This window comes from Panthera uncia, chromosome E1, assembly GCF_023721935.1.
Source record: "Panthera uncia isolate 11264 chromosome E1, Puncia_PCG_1.0, whole genome shotgun sequence".
Classification (NCBI taxonomy): Eukaryota; Metazoa; Chordata; class Mammalia; order Carnivora; family Felidae; genus Panthera; species Panthera uncia.
The window spans coordinates 28,690,079-28,711,134 of NC_064814.1; the positions used below are offsets into that span (position 1 = coordinate 28,690,079).

The 21,056-nt window shown below is 37.7% G+C and overlaps 1 protein-coding gene across 2 annotated transcripts in view; it reads left to right on the plus strand.

The window, feature by feature from the left end:
* Nucleotides 1-33: 33 nt before the first annotated feature.
* The window catches only part of STXBP4 (syntaxin binding protein 4), a 174,993-nt gene continuing 153,970 nt past the window's right edge, over nucleotides 34-21,056 (plus strand). Inside the window, exons 1-4 of one of the 2 annotated variants that reach the window (XM_049636450.1) lie at nucleotides 34-116; nucleotides 12,990-13,066; nucleotides 14,010-14,134; nucleotides 18,099-18,231. In XM_049636450.1, the coding sequence (XP_049492407.1) occupies nucleotides 14,088-14,134; nucleotides 18,099-18,231 (180 nt within the window). In that variant the 5' untranslated portion in view covers nucleotides 34-116; nucleotides 12,990-13,066; nucleotides 14,010-14,087. The remainder of the gene's footprint in view (nucleotides 117-12,989; nucleotides 13,067-14,009; nucleotides 14,135-18,098; nucleotides 18,232-21,056) is intronic. The other variant, XM_049636451.1, reaches the window with a different exon arrangement.

Here is a 21,056-nt window from a genome sequence, read left to right on the forward strand (position 1 = left end):
CGAGGCCAGCTCAGTCTCGCGACATCTGGGATGAGCCTGCAGCTGCTTTGGCTACTAGACTCCTCAGGTGGCGGCGTTTGCAGTCGGGCTACGGAGGCCGGGTAGCCAGATTACGGGTAAGTTCGCGTTTTACTTCATGAGTGTTCCTCCCACTGTGCTTCCCTCCAGTGCCTATTCTAACTTCCTTTTAGGAAAACGCCTTGCGCTCCGCCGCGTGCAAGCACATCACCATTTGGGCTTGTGTCCCTGATCTTCCTAAAGTCCGCCACCCTTTGTCTCGACCTAGCGGCCCTCAGCCGCTGGCCGCTGCTTACTGCTCTGGACTTGAGCTCAGGGGTCACCTCTTCCAGGAAGCCTGCCTGTGTTCACCACAGCGCACCACAACACTCCCACGTCGGCGTTTCCTCGCCCCCTGGGAATTGGCTTCCACTTCTCTGATGCCTCTTAACTTGCCCAGTTAAAAAGACCAGTTCTGGAGCAGAAAGACGTTGTCAAACGAGTTTGGCCTGAGGAGAGTGACCGAGATGCGAGGATCCTTTAAAAAGGAAGGATTGAAAGAAATGGGGATGTTCATCTTGGAAAAGAATCCCGTAGGGGATGTAATACCTTTCTTCACTTGACCCACGGGACGGACGAAGTAGGAGCTGGGGGGAGCAGAGGGCACAGGCTAGTTTTGCTGTAAAGGAAGGAAGCATCTTTCTAGGAACTATAAAGTAGTGGGTAAAAGCCCACGTTCTGAGCTCTGGCAGCTCCGGGGTCATACCTGCGTCACACTATGGCCCTGTGTCCTTAGGCCAGTTATTTGACCCAAGACGTGGTGGCCTTTTGTGTAAAATGGAAAGCATAATCGTAAATAAGAATATGCATATAAAGTGACTTTCACAGTGCCTGAGACATAGTAAAAACTTAGTAAACGTTAGACTCTATTTCTAATGACTGGCACAGGTAGGATTATCCCCCGTTTATGGATGAGGAGACCGAAAGCCTGAGACATAAATAAATAACACTTATTTATTAAAATTGGTGTTAAATAACATTTATTTAATAAAACCATTTAATTTATTTTTTGTAATTTTTCCATGGGCCAGACCGTGTTCAACCTACTTGAGGCTACAGCACAGAGAAAGTCAAACATGAATCACTTCTTTATGATAAAGTGTACTTTCTACTGAGGGACCTGGGAGGTTATCAAGTAACATGTATAAACGAGGGAATTTCAGATAACAATCAGTACAGTTGGACAATAGGAGAGTGTGATTAAACATAATGATGAGAAGAGGGAGTGGAGCCTTTCTGAAGATGTGACATTGGAGCCTCGTCCTGCAGTCCTGCATCGTAAGGAACCTACCTACACAATGGCAGTTGCAAGTCACACAGAGGCCCAGAGGCAAGAAAGAGCTGAATAGCAGTAAAGAGCAAACATGAGGCCAGTGTGTACCCAGCATAGGGAGCACGGAGAAAAGTAGTAGGAAATAAGGTCAAAACAGGTCTCCGGGGGCCAGATAATAGCCTTTTAAGCCACGTCCAAGGGTTTGGACTTTATTCTAAAAGTCCTAGGAAGCTATTGCAGAATTCAGGTTGATGCATGTAAGTGATGTGATCCGATTCACATTTTTTAAAAAACACATAGGTTCTGTTGTGGAGAGTAGATTAAAGGGAGCGGGGGCAAAAATGGAAGTAGAGCAGGTTAGAAGGCAGTTGCAGTGAGTAATGATGGTCACCTTGAGAGCATATGAGTAATTGATTAACTTGCAGGCACAGGGCCAGAAAATTGCAAAGCCAGTAACATCCAAGCATCTTCTGACTCTTTCCTCCTCCATCACAAAAACTTCAAGATGCTCTGCTTCTACAAATTTACTTGTATTAAGTCTGAAAATCTTCTTCATCTCTCTCTACCTTCGTTCCTATACCCGATTTTCAGGACGAGACCTGACATACATTAAGTTTCTCACAGCATAGACACAAACCCCATGCAAACGTTGGTGTCATTGAAGCCAACAATGCATTCCCTTCAACCATTTCGTTTTCTCCAGGCACCCCTTCCATGTAGTAACAGGTTACCGTATAAATATGTCAGTAATAGTGTCTTTGTCTTGGCATCTATTATTTTGTTTTGTAATTGCAAATGAAACTGTTCCTTTCCAAGGTACAGTAATCTTGATAGCAGTAAAAATGGTGTTGGCTGTAGTTCTCATGAGTCTGAGTGTGCTTGTGATATTGCATAAATCATTATGGTAACTAATGCTAAGTAATGAGTTCCACCGCGAATGGACTAGGAGCACCTCAGGGCAAGGTTAGTACAACCGTGTTTCGCAGGTAGAGGTGTTGATTACAAACTGAAAATATTAGGGGCTGGGCTGACATCTCAGACGTGGCACTTCTAATGTGTAATATTATTCTTTAGCAGTAAGTAATTAAACCTTGTGAACGTGTTCTAGTTAGCTATGATCATGTTCAGTTTTACATAATATGTAAAATTGGTTGTTATACAAACTATTTTGTGGGGTGAGGGGGAGCAAATTGCTTGAAGGTGGGAAAAGAAGGAAAAAATGGGAAAAAAATAGATACCATTTGATAGTCGTATATTTTAACCGATTATTGGTTTTCAGGCTTTGTGAAGACTTAAAGATGATTTTTTTTTGTTAATTTTTTTAATGTTTATTTATTTTTGAGAGAGTGAGAGACAGAGTGTGGGAGGGGGAGGGGCAGAGAGAAAGAGGGAGACACAGAATCTGAAGCAGGCTCCAGGCTCCAAGCTGTTGGCACAGAACCCAATGTGGGGCTCGAACTCAAGAACTGCGAGATCATGACCTGAGCTTCAGCCGACTAAGCCACCCAGACTCCCCAAAGACTTAAAGATTATAACGATGTATTATTTTAAAATTTTGATTTGTAAATACATTTTTTAGTATTTTTATGTATCACATAAATTGTGGAAATTGCTACTTAAATCTTAATATGTTAGTCACTGAGCTGCATTTCTTAGCTATCTGCTTAATAAAATTACTAGCTCCATTTGGCAATATGAAACACCTAGCAAACAGTTGTTTATTTCGTTGCTACTTATTACAATAATTTCCTCATACCTAAAAGAGGAAAAGTAATGTATTTCAATAAATAGTGAGAGCAAATGAATTATAGTTTGCCTGAGAATAAACTGGGTAATCATCATTTCCAGGGATTGTGCACAGTGATGGCATGAAGTTGTCTCAGTAAGTCTTAACATTCTAGTTTCTTATTTCCTGGCAGCTTCCTTTAAGCCACAAGTTTCAAGAGCTACTCCATTTAAAAGATCTTGAATAAGTTTATGTAATTGACAGATCAGGTGAAATGAAACAGAAATTATTCATCTATAGAAGGCATTTTTTTCAAATAATATTTATCAAGATCAGGGGCCAGCTTCATGGATAGGTCACCTGTGCAGTCTAAGACCCTGCTTTTGAAAGGACACTTTGCCCCAAGTAGATGGAATGACATTTTGACATAATTCAGGCTTAAGTCCTATCAGCCTATCTGGGCTAAGCAGGGTTAAAGGCAGAGACAGAAAACCAGGGAAAATGCAAAAGCAGAGAACCCAGTCTCAGGAGGTAAAAGGGAAGAGACAAGGCAACAGGCAAATTCAGGTCTCCTAATAATAGTCAGCGTATATGAAATAATATCAAGCAAAATTCCAAGCTCCTTATCCTAGCCCATAAGACTCTACGTCATCTAGATCCTGTCTGCTTCTTAAATTTCACCTATTTCTCTCTCCCCATATTCACTGTGCTCTAGCCACACTTCTTTGTGTACTGTAAACACCCCAGATTTATTTTGCTGCCTCAAGACATTTTCCTGGAATACTTTGTCCCTCAGTTTCTCTCCTGGCTGACCTACAGTTTGGATCTTAGCTGGAATACCACACTACCCAGCCCAAATCAGCCCTCCTCTGTCCAGTCACATTTGCTCATGTCACCTTTGAGTATGTGATCCCCAGTTTGCTTTAGTGTTTCCCTTTTTTACTGTTTTTCTCTCAACACTAGAATGTAAGTGCCACGAGAGCAGGGACTGTGGCTTGTTCACCGTGTTATCACAAGCACTTAGCGTAGTGCACGTGATTGTACTGGGTAAGTGTTTGGTGCACGAGTGCATGAATGAAAGCAAATAGAAGGCAGTCTGGTAGCATCAGGAAACTTCTGAGAGTAGTGAGCTGTTGCTCTGATGAAGATCTCATGTTTCCAGAAGATGGGGACTCCTTTCAAGCAGTTTTCCAGTGTTTCCCACACGGTTGGTCTGTGTGTTAAAGGCAGATGCTATGTGTCCACCCCCAAGGCCAATGAGTAGCATTCCTGAGCTGCTTAGATTCTTGAAAACAAAACAAAACAAAACAAAACAAAATCACTGGCAGTGGTAGTAGTGCCTGTGGGTACAAAATAAAGACGATAGTAAAATAGCTCTCTTGGCCTTTATATCTTGATTTCCTGAAACTTTCATGTTATTAAAAAATTTTTTTTTTAATATTTATTTTTTCTTTGAGGGAGACAGCACGAGCAGGGGAGGGCAGAGAGAGGGAGACACAGAATCTGAAGCAGGCTCCAGGCTCTGAGCTGTTAGCACAGAGCCCGACACGGGGCTTGAACTTGTAAACCATGAGATCATGACCAAAGTCAGAAGCTTAACTGACTGAGCCCCCTAGGCACCCCTCATGTTATTTTTATTGCAAAGTTTATTTTTATATATTTTGAGAGAGAGAGCAAGTAGGGGAAGGGCAGAAAGAGAGAGGGAGACAGAGAATCCCAAGCAGTCTCTGTGCTGTCAGAGCACAGCCCGAGGCGGGTTTGGAACACAGGAACCCTGAGATCATGACCTGAGTGGAAGTCAAGAGTTGGACACTCTATTGACTGATGCACCCAGGCGCCCCTTTTAAAAGATCAATTAAGTAGTCTGGCCCAGGCAAGGGAGCCATTCCTGATTATATAACCCTAGGATTATTTAAATACTAATGCTTCTCAAAGAATCTCTGCTGTGGTAAGGTATAGGACATTTTGCCACCCCGTTTTTTTGTTTTTGTTTTTGTTTCGTCTATTTAAGTGTAATACTGAATCTATAGGTCTCACTTTACAACAAGATATATTTGTGTTAATGTTTTAACATTAGCTCCAGCTAATCTATGAATAGTAAGCATTTCCAACTCGTCTGTCACAGAATCCAAATTTTTAAAAATTATTTTAACATTTTGTTTTAAGTTTATTTATTTATTTTGAGAAAGAGAGCAGGGAAGGGGCAGAGGGAGAAGGAAAGAGAATTCCAAGCAGGCTACGCACTATCAGCCTGGAGCCCAACTTGGAGCTCAAACTCATGAACTGTGAGATCATGACCTGAGCCAAAATCAAGAGTCGGTCACTTAACCGACTGAGCCACCCAGGTGCCCCCCCCACCCAAGATTATTTATTCGCTAACCAGCGTCATCATTCCCTCCTCTTCTCTTGAAATAACTACCTAATGTAGAATTTCACTCTCCAAGTACTTTTTTTCCTCCCCGCCAATTTCTTACAAATGACCTGATTGCCGGCCACCCTATCCCATTCATAGCCCAGACCAGTCTTAGAGGTGCATGCATGTTTTAAAAAGAAAGTCCTCCCCTCAAAAAACTGTGGGGGCTTGTAGTTTAGTAAGCCTGGAATAGAATTTGTGATTCATAGAACCAAAGAAGAACCATAAAGATCACTTTATGAGGGGGCGCCTGGCTGGCTCAGTCAGTTAAGCAGCTGACTCTTGGTTTTGGCTCAGGTCATGATCTCACAGTTCGTGGGCTCCAGCCCCGCATCAGGCTCTGTGCTGACAGCACAGAGCACAGAGCCTGCTTGGGATTCTCTCTCTCCTTCTCTCGGTGCCCCTCCCTTCCTCCCTCTCTTTCTGTCTCCAATAAAATTTAAAAAATACATAAATAAAGATCACTTTATGAATGGCCTTGTCATTCTACATATGGAGAAACTGGGGAGCAGAGTGGTTCAGTGTCTCCTCCAAGCCCCTTGGCTAGTGGGCAGCAGAAATGGAACTCAAACCCAGATATCTTAACTTGTAGGACAGTCCTTTTCCCAGTGCAATGCACTAGTAAATATAAAACCAGTGGCAAGGAGAATTCCAAAGTGTTTTTTGTTTAAATGGACTGGAGATGGTTAATATGAGGAAAAATTAACATTAAATACTGTTTGTACTGTGAGTTTCTTTGCTATAAGTCCTATTTCTTTTTAAAAACTATAGCAGGGAGAAAGTGTCTTTTATTTTTACTGCTTACCAATTTGCTTACAAAGGAATAGTTATAGAAAGTATTTAAAGGGCGTAGCCAGTTCTCTGGTATCTACCAGTTCTCTGGTTATTTTCTCTTTCACCTTGCAGAATTTTTTGATACCTTAGCAAATGGTGACAAAAGAAGAGCATGACATGAAGGGAAAATGACATTAAAGGAAACTTAAGTAGAAGGGGCTAATTTTCAATTAGATACCAAGAAGGGGCACTCATACCAGATTAACAGTTAATTTCAACTGTTGGTCATTATTGTTTACCTTTTAGCATATATTTTCCATAAATGTAATTTGAAAAGGTGAAATAATTCTTTATATTCTGTTTTTACCCTGCTGTTGTTTTTCAGATACTTACATATTGGGGACTGCTTTCTAAATCAACAAATATGAAGGAATTCATCTGTATAAACATCTTTGATGATTACGTAGTATCATTGTATGTGGATAGATGGTATATTATCTAACCAGCCATCTGTTTGGATATGTAGGTGGTTTCTGATGTTTTGTCATTGTCTATATAACTATTCTTTGATGGTATACATGAACTAATGAATATTTTCATGTGCTTGCTGGATCACCTCTTGCCACCCATAGAGTATTAAAGGGACCTAGTGTCCTGCCTTTTGTAGGCAAACCTTGGACTTGGATTTCCCACCATTGCTGGTATCCTTTCTCCTCAAATTTCCTCATGAATAATGTGTTTGCTCTTTCATTTTTTTTCTAATCCTCTATTTCATATTGTTCATAATTGTTTGTTAACTGAGCTAAATTTTCACTTTTGAGGAATATTTTACAAGTATGGCTATAAGCCATACTTACATGTCTTTCTTAGATAGTTGTGACCTTAGTCATATCTTCCTGTTTGAACATAAAATCACGGAGTGCCCTATGTGTTCTCATTGCGCTGTCTGGAATCTGGTTACTTTATGTAGCGTGTGAACCTGAGAAGACAATTAGATTGCTAGCCTGGAAAGGCTAGCAGTGTGTGTTCTCTTCTAAGAGCCTTCCTGAGCTCCTTTCTTCTCTTTTGTTTCCTCACTGATAACAGAAGCCTAAGCCCTCACCCTCAGTGATGAACTAGAGATCCCAAATTAGTTGATCCAGACAATCTGGTGATCTTCAAAGACACATAGATGTATTTGAGGCCAGTAGCTTCTGATAAATCACCTTCCTTATTAGGTGATGCCGCTGATGGTGGTGGTGATAATGATGATGATAATGAAGGAGATGAAGGGACTGTGTGGGCTTACTATTAAGCCCACTAAGCCCACACATGCCTCCTTCATTGTCATCACACCTCATCCTTCTTCCCTTCACCCCTAGTTACTTTTCACTTCAGAAAAAGAAATAAATATCATTAGAGTTCTTTTCTAGCTTTTTAAATACTTCGAAATAAATAGTAGATGTTTTAAAGGCATTAAATTAACAACAAAAAAGATTAAAATACCTAGAAAATAATTAAATAAAAAATATGTGAGACCCACGTGAAAACAGCTTTACACTATATTCATATTGAAACACTACAGAAGATCACAAAAGATTTCAACAAATGGAAAGACATACCAAGTTCTTGGGTAGCAAGACTCAGCAGTATAAAGATAGTTACCAATGCTTCCTCCATTAACTTGTAAATTTAACATGATTCCCCAACAATTGGCATTATTTTGTTTTGTTTTTTTAAACGAGGTGTAAAACAACCAAAAATAGCCAGGAAAACGGTTAACAAAAGAAGCAACGAGGGAAGGTTGCATTTACCAGATATAAAACATATATTACAAAGCCTCCATCACTGAGATAGGCTAACAAATGGGCCAGAAGTAGGCCCAAACATTTATGAGTTTTGATGTATGGTCAGGGTCTAATTGCAGATCATTGGGAAAAGATGGATTATTTAATAATGTGGTTGAGACAACTGAGTGATCTTGGGAGAAAATAAGCGTTGGATCTATACCTTACACTGTACACTAGGATGGCTTCCAAGTGGATCAAAGATTTTTAAATGAGACCATCAAAATACTAGAAGAAAATATGAGAGAGTTCTTTATAACTTGAGTATATAGAACTTACATTGGACTTAAAATCCCCAAATCATGAAGGATTGATAAATTTAGCCATAGGCTTTTGTATGACAACAACAACAAAAATCCATAGCTAAGAACAAAAGGAGGAAAATATATTTGCAATTCTTAGTGCAGACAGAGGGAATAGTCTCCCTAGGATGTATGAACTCCAGAAACTGGACAGAAAAAAGCTAACAATGAGTAGAAAAATTGGCAAAAGATATAAAAATACAGTTACATGTGAACTATGTGAGATACAAAATGGTTCTTAAGCCTAAAAAATGTTCAGCCTCACTCAGATTTAAGATCTTACAACAGGACTGTCAAAAACCCAAAAGTTATATAATACATGGGGTATTAGAGACTGTTATTAGAGGGATGGTAAATTAGGGCAGTTGATGATTGAGGGCAGTCTGGCAATTTATATAAAAATATCAAGTGTGTATAAATGCTGATTTTTGTGAATTTGTCATACAGATGAATTTGTGCACATGTGATGTGACCTGTATATAGAGTTTTCATTGCAGCATGTTTGTAATAGCAAAACATGTGAAACTACTTAAATATCTATCAATAAGGGTATAAATAAATATGGTCCTTCCATAAAATGGAATGCCATGCAGCTATGAAAATAAAAAAGAGTCAGGATGCTTTGTAAAAATATGGAAATAATTCCAGGTTCTACATTAATTAAAAAAAAAAAAAAACTTAACAAAATTTTAAAAAGGGGAGAGCGTTTGGATTCTGTGTCTCCCTCTCTGCCCTTCCCCTTCTCACACTCTGTCTCTCTCAAAAGTGAATAAACGTTAAAAAAAAAACAAACAACTAACAGGTTACACAGCAATGCTTATGGCATTCAGAACTACTGCATACATCAGAGAACCTATTTATATCATGGGTTTATAATCCATACCCTCAGGGATTGTACAGTGCACAGCCTGAACAGCTGGATGCTTTGTGCCTGATTGTAGCTAATTTCTTAGTCAAAACAAAAGCAAAGGAATCAATATTTATTCATATTTGTTTATGCATAAAGGAGCTAACAGTATTCACAAGAAACAAAAACAGTGGGTACTTAAGTTATGTGGAAATGGTGTGGTGATAGGATGGATATATACATCCATTACATACACCTCATTGGGATTTTTAACTTTTTAAAAACTAAAAGACATACTGTTTCATTATCAATATTATGAATATTCATTCAACATTGCAATTTCATGAAGTTAATATTTACCATATTTTCTACCAGATGTTTTTATCCCTTTTTACCTTCTTTATTTTTGGTCTAGTAAAAAGAACTAGTTTTAGAAAGTATTGAATGCCATCTCTTTGGGAATATAAATTATTAAGTCTGTTATTCACACATATTTATCATGGGCAGACTTTTTATCTCATGAGTTTTTTTTTTTTAAGTTTATTTATTCTTGAGAGGCGGGGAGGTTCAGAGGGAGAGGGAGACACAGAATCTGAAGCAGGCTCTAGGCTTGGAGCTGTCAGCACAGAGCCCAACATGGGGCTCGCACTCACAAACCGCAAGATCAATAACCTGAGCTGAAGTCGAATGCTTAACCTACTGAGCCACCCAGGCACCCCCATGAGGTTTCTAGTCGTGTAGAATTAAAACTGTTTTGATCAAAGTAAAGCTCTAATTTAAGATTTCTGGAATGGATTTTTTGCTTACAACAAGATTCTTTCCTGCAGTGTTCCACTTTCTCTGCTTTTGCTGACCTAACATTTTCCCTCTTATGAGTCACTAAACTAGAAAAACAATATATTTTTCTTGAATGGGTATATTTTTAGTAAAAGAATAAGAGTATTTTCCTTCTGTGTCATTCATTAATAATGTGAAGTTGTGGGGGGTGTGTGTGTGTGTGTGTGTGTGTGTAACATTATAGAACCCTTGTTGGTTGAGAGGCTTGCTAACTTCTATAAAGAAAGGAGTAGGGAATAAATAGAAGAGAGGGAATGAAAAGGCACTTTATGATATTTAAGCTTTAAGGATATGACAATAGATATCTTGTTTATTTAAAAAAAAAAAAAAGCCTGCTGTTTGGATGGATAAAATTAAACACATTTCTGTTAGTTTAATCAGCAGTAATGTCTCCATATAAAAGAGACAGCATAGGGGCACCTGGGTGGCTCAGTAGGTTAAGTGTCTGACTCTTGATTTCCACTCAAGTCATTATCTCACAGTGTGTGGGTTCGAGCCCCAAGTTGGGCTCTGCATTGACAGCAGGAAACCTGCTTGGGATTCTCTCTGTGCCCCTCCCCCATTCTCTCTCTCTCTCTCAAAATAAATAAATGAACTTAAAAAAATAAGAGAGAGACAGCATATTACTACTGTTAATACTCCTATATTTTCAGAGAATGACACTTTTCTACAAATTTCAGTTTCCCAGCATGCCGTAGTGGAAAAATACTGGGTTTGGAGCTAGACAGAACTGGATTCAAATTCCAGTTTATAACTGGTTAACCTTGTGGTCATGGACAAGTCACATAGCTTCTGCATGACATTTTCATTTACGTAAATGTCTTTCATTTATGTAAATACAAATATGTAATACCTGCTTTGTGGGGCTCCTTTGAGGGAGTATAAAATCCTCCAACATGGTGCCTGGTCATATTGGTGTTCAGTAATGACAACATTCTGGGCAGGCTGGCCCTCCCCCATGCTTCCCCAGCCCCCTGTGCGCACTATCAGAGCACTTAGCACCCTCCTGATGTCTGTTTATTTGACTGTCTCTGGAGATAGACTGTGCTTTTTAAGCTCACCTCGAGCACTTAGGACACTGTCAGGCGTGTTAAGCGAATAAAATAATTTAAATACTTAAATTTCATTTTAATAATTTAAATAGAAATATTTAAAACTGCCTTGTTAAGTGTGACATTATATGAAATCTGTTGTATAGTTTAACAACGACATAGCCATTAGACGTGGGTATGTTTCAGCACCTGGGGACCCTGTGTCCAGTAAAGACAAATCACCACTAGATGGGGATCTTACTCACTTTGGCTTCATTTTTCTGCTGCTTTTGATCTGCATGCTTCCCCTGTTACTGTTGCTTGCTACCACAGGGACTGTGAAAGTTGAAATAGGATTTTAACACCCAGGCTAGTGGAACAACACTATGTTAGGTTCCCAGAGGTGTTTGGCTCTTTCTTCAGGGTCTGTTCAAATTATTTACAGCAGAATCTGTGATTTCTTCATCATTCAATGGTTAGTGAAGGGCTGGGATGATCCCCTTGATTTTAGTTCTCTGCCTCAGTTTTGCTCTTCCTAGAACTTTGGGTCCCCAAGTCCTCAGCCTGTGTGGGATTCTGCAAGATAGTTTTGTCCTGCATTTCTGTCCAGCTGTTTCCAAGGCCAGAATTTTGCTTTGAATCAGTTACTGGTGTGCTGAGTTACTGACTTCCCGTAGCTCCTCAGAGGTATAGCATGCTGCCTCTGTTTACCCCGGTGCTTTGTACGTATATTCCGATTTTCTCTGTGTGTGCTCAAACTCGAAAATATTTAAGAAGGCTTGCCCTAATTTTCAGCTTCTTCAGCCTTCCTTTATCCGTTATCACCTCCCTATTTTTTGTCTTCCAGAAATTTGTTGAACATTTAATCTGATGGCTCTTCTCCCATTTATTCATGTACATTATGAGTTTATAGTCTTGTAAGTGGGCTCTCTGAAGGGAAGGAAGATATATGCCGAGGTCAAGCTTCCCCTTTTTTTGTTTTTAGAGAATTTTATTTAAGAAAAATTTATTGAAGTATAGTTGACACACAGTGTTTCATTAGTTTCAGGTACACAACGTAGTGACTCTACAACAGTACATTATGCTTTGTTCACCACACGTGTACTGCCATCCATTGCCATACAACATTATTATAATATCATTGACTGTATTCCCTATGCTGGACTTTTCATCCCTGTGATTTATTTATTTCTTGCTCATTTCATAACTGGGAGCCTGTATCTCCCACTCCCCTTCATCCATTTTGCCAGTCTCTACCCCCCACCCCCAACCAGCCCCTTCCCCTCTGGCAACTTTAAATAAAAATCAGATTCATCAGATTTTTAAAAATTTAGCTTTATTAAGATATGATTGACTTGTAATAAACAGTACCTATTTATAGTGAGAGAATTTGGTAAGTTTTGACATGTGCATTCATTTGTAAAACCATCACTACAGTCAAGGTAGTTACTGTACCTATGAAGAAACTAAGGCCTGGAGAAGAAGGTCACATTGGAATCTAGGCCTATCTGATGTCAAGGTCCACCACACTCTAGGCTTTGAAGTCTGAATGCTAGCTAGAAAAACAACCACTATTTCTCACTTGTGTGGGAAAAGCACACAATTTCTGAATCTAGCTATTCATTTCTTTAATAAGAGGGTTGTGCTAAATGTTCCCAGTGGCTTTTAAGGTTCTGTACTTTATCCATATTTCTTATGCAGAGATGGTAAACTTCTGTTCAAATACAACTTTTTTTAATTAAATGAAACTGCATCATTCTTTTTAATTTTCACAGTGGAGCCACATGAGACATTAAAATCATATATATATATATATATATATATATATATATATATATACACACACACATATATACACACACACACACACACACACACACACATATTTTTTTTCTTTTCACAGGAAAGTATTTAAGAAGCTTGTGGAATGATATGATTCAGAGTAATATTGGATCTACAAGAAGTCCCTCAAGATAGTTGGTATGACAATAGGAATTTCTGTTTTTTTCAACAGTGTATTATATAATTATGTTACAGATATTCTGACTATAAACTTTTTAGCCTGGGCGCCTGGGTGGCTCAGTCAGTTGGTTGAGCGCCTGGCTTTGCCTTAGGTCATGATCTCATGGTTCATGGGTTCAAGCCCTGTGTCAGGCTCTGTGCTGACAACTTGGAGCCTGGAGCCTGATTGTGATTCTGTGTCTCCCTCTCTCTTTCTGCCCCTCCCCTACTTGTGCATTCTCTCCCTCTCTCTCTCTCTCTCTCTCTCTCTCTCAATCTCTGCCTTTCCAAAATAAATAAATAAACATTAATGGGGCTTCTGGGTGGCTCAGTCGGTTAAGCATCTGATTTCAGTTCAGGTCATGATCTCACTGTTTGTGGGTTCAAGCCCTGCTTTGGGATCTGTGCTGACAGCTCAGAGCCTGGAGCCTGCTTCAGATTCTGTGTCTCCCTCTCTCTTTTTTCCCCTCCCGAACCAGTGTTCTGTCTCTCAAAAATGAATAAAAATGTTAAAAAAATAAAAAATAAATAAACATTAAAAAAAAACTTTCTAGCCTTGTGCTCACAAGAGATATTTGTCACAGTCTTTTATTAGTATGTGATTTAAGTGTATTAACGGTGGAAGCTATATAGTTATCTAAAGCTTAACTGTATTTTTCATCTCTGCCAGAAAATGCCAATTTTATATAGATACAGATAATGATGTGAATATAGCCCTATAGCTATAGCTATCTCTCTCTCTCTCTCTCTCTCGATCTGGAGAACTGTCTTTATATTTCTTAGATATTATCAACCTCTAACGTGTCTATATAAATGCATATCATTTACATACCAAGTGTATGTGATGTTTTTATGCAAAATTGAAATCGAATTTGACTACTCTTAAGGCATGAAAATTTATTTTCTACTTCTCCATTCTTAGGAAAAGAAGAATTTCTAGACTCTTCATCAAGATCTTCATTTACACAGTGGTTAAATCCAAGGCTCCTGTGGTAAAATCATGAATAAAAATACACCTGCTGTGGTATCATCCAGCCTACTTGAAAAGTAATTTTTAAATTAAATGTAATATGTTTTGAGCTACATAGTTTGAAATATACAGAATGTTAATGAGCTTTTAGTTCAAAATTTTATACAGCTAACTGGTCTAAAGCAATAATTAGGAAGTTGATCAATAATTACTTTCCAATGTAAATCAATGTATGGGATAAATTCTGCATTCTTTTTTATAATTCTTTATAGAAATTGCTTTTTAAAAAATTTGATCTGATATTTTGAATATTTAAAATATTTTATGATTCAAGTATCAAAACAAGATAATGTAAGATTAACTTTTGCTGAGTAACAAACCACCCGAATTGTCTTGAAACAGCAAGCATTTATTTTTTCTCATGCTTTGGTTGTTCTGGTATGTACCGGATAGTGTAGGATGGCCTCATTCACATTTCTGGGGCCTCATCTGGAAAGTCTGGATGGCTATGTCTCTGAACCTGGTCTCATTCTCCAGGAGGCTAGCTCAGGCTTTTTCACAGGATGGTGGAATGGTTCCCAGCAGCAAGCCCAAGTGTTTTTCAAATGTCTGTTTCCCTTACATTTGCTGGTCTGTCATTGACTGAAGCAATTCAGATAGCCAAGTCCAAATTCAAGGGGTATAGATATAGAATCTACTTTTTTTTTTAATGTTTTTATTTATTTTTTTGAAGGAGAGAGACAGAGACAGAGCATGAGTGGGAGAGGAGCAGAGAGAGAGGGAGACATAGAATCTGAAGCAGGCTCCAGGCTCTGAGCTGTCAGCATAGAGCCCGACACGGGGCTCGAAATCACGAACCGTGAGATCATGACCCAAGCCGAAGTCAGATGCTCAACCAACTGAACCACCCAGGCACCCCTAGACTCTACTTTTTAATGGAAGGAACAGTAAAGTCACATTCCAAAGGGCATACAGACAGCGATGGGAAGAACTTGTGGCCATTTTGCAAACCTGTAACTCATAGAATAAGGCATTCTTGTCTTTCATTCACTCTGTGCCCTCATTCTTCCTATAGATAACCATTTTTATTTTTGGTTCTTTCCCTGTGCTTCTTTTTGGATAAGCAAATAATATACATATAAGTATATACACATGTTTTATATATATATGTATTTGTGTGTGTATATATATACACACTTGAGTCAATATTTTTACCTGAAAGCTATTATTCATAGTAAACACATGCACATTAGCCCTTCAGCTCAGATTCACAGGTCTTCCCTGGAGAAGGGTGTCAGGCTGGTTAAACTCAGGATGTCTTTCTCTGACATCACCTCCTGAGAGCACTGAAAAGTTCTGGTCTCCAGGGGTCACCAGCCAGGCTCATCTGTGGTGTGTGCAAAGAGCTCCATGCACAGCTTTATGCTCTGGTGCTGAACAGTTTTACTTTCTGGGACAGCAGAGAGTTTTGCCCAACTACTTAAGGCAAAATCAAGGCCATGGGAAAGAATCATATGACTGAGGCAAGATGGCCCCAACATCCAGGCTCCACCTCCCAGTTTCCACTCACCAGCATATTCTTAACAAAAAGGTAGTATATTATATATACTCTTTGATCTTGCCTTTAAAAAAAAAAAAAAAAATATATATATATATATATATATATATATATATAAATTTTTAAAATTATATCCTGGTGGTCTTTTTATATCAGTCTATAAATGTCTTTCTTGTACCTTTTGTAACTATGTATTCTATCCTATCAATTTACCATAGTTTATTCAGCCAGCACCTTATTGATAGATACCCATTATTTGCAATTTCTGAAGATTTCAAATTATGCGAAAATAAATAACCTAGTATACACGTAATTTTGTATTTTTTGCCAGAGTATCTTTGGGAGAGATTCCTAGAAATGGGATTTCTGGATCAGAGGGTAAATTTAGAGTTTACCAAATTCCCTCATTAGAAGTTATGCCATTTTGCATTCCCATCAACAATGTACAAGAGTACCTCTTTTTCCACAGCCTTGTCATTGGAGTATATTGTCACAGTTTTAAATTATATGTTGATCTTGTAAGGAAATAGCAATATCTCTGCCTAGTTTTAACTTGTAATTCTCTGGGATTAAAGTTGAGCAGCAGAACTATTTGTAATAGCTAAGAAAAAGTAAATAATATAAATTTTTAACATAAGGGAGTTGTAACATAAGGTCCTGGCAAGTAAATGCTGTACAAAATACAGAAATTCTGTTGACAATTAGAAAAAGAGGGATCCTTTACTGAAGCACTAATATATGGTGGAGATTATGAATATCCCCATTGAAGGAAATTTGCATTTAGAGGGTTTAAGAGGTTATACAAGGTACCTAATGAGGTACCTTAATTCCCCCTCTACCTCCTCTCTCTCAATTCTAGGCTTCATTCTTTTATGCCCTTATAACCTAATATTCCATCAAAAGTGGGCTGAGCTTCTGAAATCTGTAACAGTGAAACATTGTGGACCTAGTGCCTTCTGCCTCTTTTTCTAGCTAATTGACCGTTGCCCTAGTAACCAGAGAGGCCATCCAACACCAGAGCTTAATTCTGTATAATGCAACCCTGAACAATGTCCTTTGTAGAGAGCAAAATATTCAAAAGCAGGAAGGCTTATAAGGTTTTGTGGGGTTTTTTGTATTTTAATTTTTTTCATCCTGTCTTTTTTATTATTTAACTTTTGAATACATGCTTTCTTAAAGATATAGTTAGAATTCTTGTGGCAGAAGCTAAGAAAGCTTTTTCTAAAAACTGTAATAATATTTAAGATACGAGGCACCTTTTTAATACCAGTTTCAGTTTTTTTGATATGTGTGAAGATAGCTCCAATATTCATCACTGGCTTTAATACGACCACGAAGCATATCTTATGCCACATTTCGCCTCTAGAGTAACACAAACTGGGTTTCCATTGCTGTTCTCCAGCTTTATAACCTTAGACCACCAAGTTAACCTTCCCAGACTTTGGTGCTTTCAGAAAAATGAGGGTAATAATCTTAGGAGTTGTATAAATGCTAAGTTGAATAGCATAGTGTATGTATATTGCTTAGCACAACCCCAGTTACATCATATGTAAGCAGGCAGCCCTAAGCCTTATTTGAAACTGTGTTCAAGCCCTCTTTGACCAATAAAAGTCTCCACTCTGACTGGAGTGTTCAGAAACACAATTTGAGGGTATGCCTTTTATAGAATTCTTTTGACAGTTCCTTCTTTTCTTTTTCTAAAAAATTTTTTAGTATTTATTTATTTTTTGAGAGACAGAGAGAGCAAGTGGGGTAGGGGCAGAGGGAGGGGAAGACACTGAATCTGAAGCAGACTGCGGGCTCTGAACTGTCAGCACAGAGCCCAATGTGGGGCTCAAACTCATGAACTGCAAGATCACGACTTTAACTAAAGTCAGAGGCTTAACTGCCTGAGCCACTCAGGCGCCCCTCCTTCTTTTCTAATGTCACTGTTCTTAACGTTTGACAGAAATTATGGATGAGCACGTGCTTTCTATCAGAAAATACTCTTCTGAAATTAAAAAGATAAACTTTTCTTTTTGATATTCAAATGGAGGTCATATTTATTTTGCTTTAAATGACTGCCAACATGTCTTTTAAAAAGTCACTTACCTAACTCAATAAAATCTTTAATTTTGGGATTGATCCCTCAGTGTAGTCTAAGAAGCCAGCTAAAAAGGGAAATCTGTTCAGTTACCTTTAATAAACCTTTAAATATATTTAAATTATATGTTGAAGGTATTTTTCTTCCTTCTACAACAGAGAAATAAGCACTATTGCGGTAATTTCTTCTATGGTTTGTTTTTATAGAAAAAAAATACTACAGATAACAGAATCCATTTGATTGTTTTCCTATCATCATACTTTTCTAAATGTTGTTACTGGTATGTACTGAGTATATGGGGTTATCTAGATCTAAGAATTTGATTTAACAAGCGGTTTGAAGAAAAAGTGGGCATAGATCCTCTAGGCTAACCTGTGAGTGCTAATTTACTTTATCTTAGGGATCCTGCCTTTCAGATGATTACAGTCACCAAGGAAACGGGCCTTGGTCTGAAGATCCTTGGAGGAATTAACCGGAATGAAGGTCCCTTGGTATATATTCAGGAAATTATTCCTGGAGGAGACTGTTACAAGGTAAAAATTAAAATAAAAATAATACTTCACCAAAAACCAAACCTACTAGTGGTGAGGTTTGTTTTCCTACTACATCAGTAAATTTTTAGTATTAATTGAATGTCCCGGTGACTATTTCTCAGTGAAAGATCTTGTAAGAACTGGAAAATAGGCCTTTACCTTCAAGGAGCTTTAACCTAACAAATAAATAGGAAGTAAACATGAAATAAATTGGAAAATAACAGATTTCAGAATCTTTTTTTTTTTTTTAATGTTTATTTATTTTTGGGAGAGAGAGAGAGAGAGAGACAGTCTGTGAGCAGGGGAGGGGCAGAGAGAGGGAGACACAGAATCTAAAGCAGGCTCCAGGCTCTGAGCTATCAGCACAGAGCCCAACACGGGGCTCCAACTCACAAACAGTGAGATCATGAGCTGAAGTCAGACACTTAACCAACTGAGCCACCCAGGTGCCCCCAGACTTCAAACTCTTAACTAAAGGTTATATATTTTTAATAATATGCTATTTAACTCTTATCCAAAGTCTGATTTTGAGAAATTGTATTTGAAGGCATGTTATCTCTCCACTGCTGAATTTGGATTAAGTCAGATCACTTAAACTGGAAGTACCTTCATATTTAGCCTCTCCTAAATGCAAAATATACAAACTCAGCATATAAATTCTGCTCATCTCTGAATTTGCAGTAATTCTTGTTTAGTTTGTTATTTATATCACGCTTTAGTTGCCCACATGAGAAATTAGATTTAGACTTAAGACCAGAAAATATCTTTTTTTTTTCTTTTCTTACAAATTAGAAAGCCTTACTCCCCTCTTTGTTATAAGAAATATATAAATCATGATTTCCTTTTTGCTCTGGTTGCTAGAAAGCTCAGATCCACATTTGAAGTACAATATCAACAACTTAGTTAACAAACTAGTTACTATATTTTCATTTTCATTCCTCCTGAATTTCATTTACCATATCTGTTTTACTAATGTGATTCTATCTGTCTTTTGTTGAAAATTGCCTGCAGTCCTTTTTGGAGAGATATAGGATATAAAGAATTTCATAAAATAATTGTATTAACAGCAAGCTATAGAGCATGAGAAAGGATCCTTTTAACATTAAGTTTATTCATATTGTTGTTCTTTTAGTTATTTTGATTCAATAAATAGTCCTGCCCTTACCTCCACCCTCACCCCAAACATTTGTTTAGCAAGTAGTTTATCTAGGCAACTGGATTTTTATTCCCCTTGTTAGGAAAAAAAAATTAGTTTCGCCAATAATTTCGAAAATAGTAGAAATGATTTCAATTGTTTCAAGCTTGTTGAGATAATAGGATACACTTACCATGTTGTAAGTGTTATATAATAAATTTAGGATATATAATAATACAGACTTTTATCTATTGAATTTAAATTATTAACCAAATAAAGTTTACTTAAATACTAAGGTGTTTAACAAATTCAAACAAAAAATAAAATTAGTCTTGTAAGAATTGAGATGTTTATGACTGCTTTAGTTGAGGGACGTGTGTGTGTGTGTGTGTGTGTGTGTGCACTATAGCCAAGTTATTTCTTAGACCACACTTCATACAGTGTAATAATAGATCATGGTATCTAACAAGTGATAAAAATTTGCTATTATGATACGCATCAGTTTGTGCTTTTTTATTCCAATGAAACATATTTATAGTTAAAATAATAAAGTGATAACATGCTGAGTGACACTTAATCTGCTATCAGTGGTAGCAGACTGGGAAATTAAATACTTTCTCTTATTGGTTTTTCTTAGAATTTCATTGTTTGGAAGGCTATCAAAAAGTAGTCATTTAATGGACTATATTCTATATTTACCACTAGAGAGCAGCACAGAGTTATTAATGTTCCTTGACAGTATCTGGTCAAGTCCAAACGAAGAAAACAGCCAAAACAGAGAAAGGTGGAGACAGAGAAGAATAAATACACTTGCAATGCTCACACTCATTTTTGTATACTTCCTCAAGATGGAGAGTTACATGCATATTTATTCTGCAAATACAAATTGATGCAGTTTTATTTTTAAATGTTTTTATTAATAATAGCATTTACTGTGTTCCAAATACTGTTAGGCATGTTGATAAATTTCTAATCTGTGCAAAATTTCTGCATAGTAGATGTATTCATACAATAGGAAACACAGGCTCATAAGATTATCCTTATTAAGTTGCTGAACTGAGCACCTTCATATTTTTAAATGCATATGAGTGCTTTCACTTGGTCTAATTATAATATTCTGTTGTTTGAGAATTACAATATAGGTAATCCCCAAGCTTATAGATGGATTATCTTGCATTTATATTCCCAAACTTCATATGTTAGAGGGCTATTGGAACTCAGAAGAAATCTTTAATTAATCACAGCTGCCTGAACCCTCACCCCCACCCCCTTACACATGCATGAATGTTTTCCTACTGGGAAATACAAAATACAGTACTGGTTCAGTAACCAAAATACCATGTTTCTTTGAAAAACATATTCAAACTTGGGGCATCTTGACAATTTTTCCATTGCAATAGAAGGAAAGATTCTTCCATCTCAAAGTGTTAGAGACAGCCTATAGGATGAGATTAGATGTACTAGGTACTGAGGAAATATGAGAACTCCAAGGCCCTTTTCACCCCACCAGCCAGTTCCATATCAGTCTGGAGTCTTTAGTGTTCAATCTTAGACCTTTTTCTGGCTGAGATACTCCTTTGAGCTTCATACTCACATGTCCAATTGCTTGGTCAGCATTTCCACTTGGATCTCCTTAAGGCATCTCAAACTCACTGTAGTTGAGGCAAGAGTCATGATAGTCACACCATAG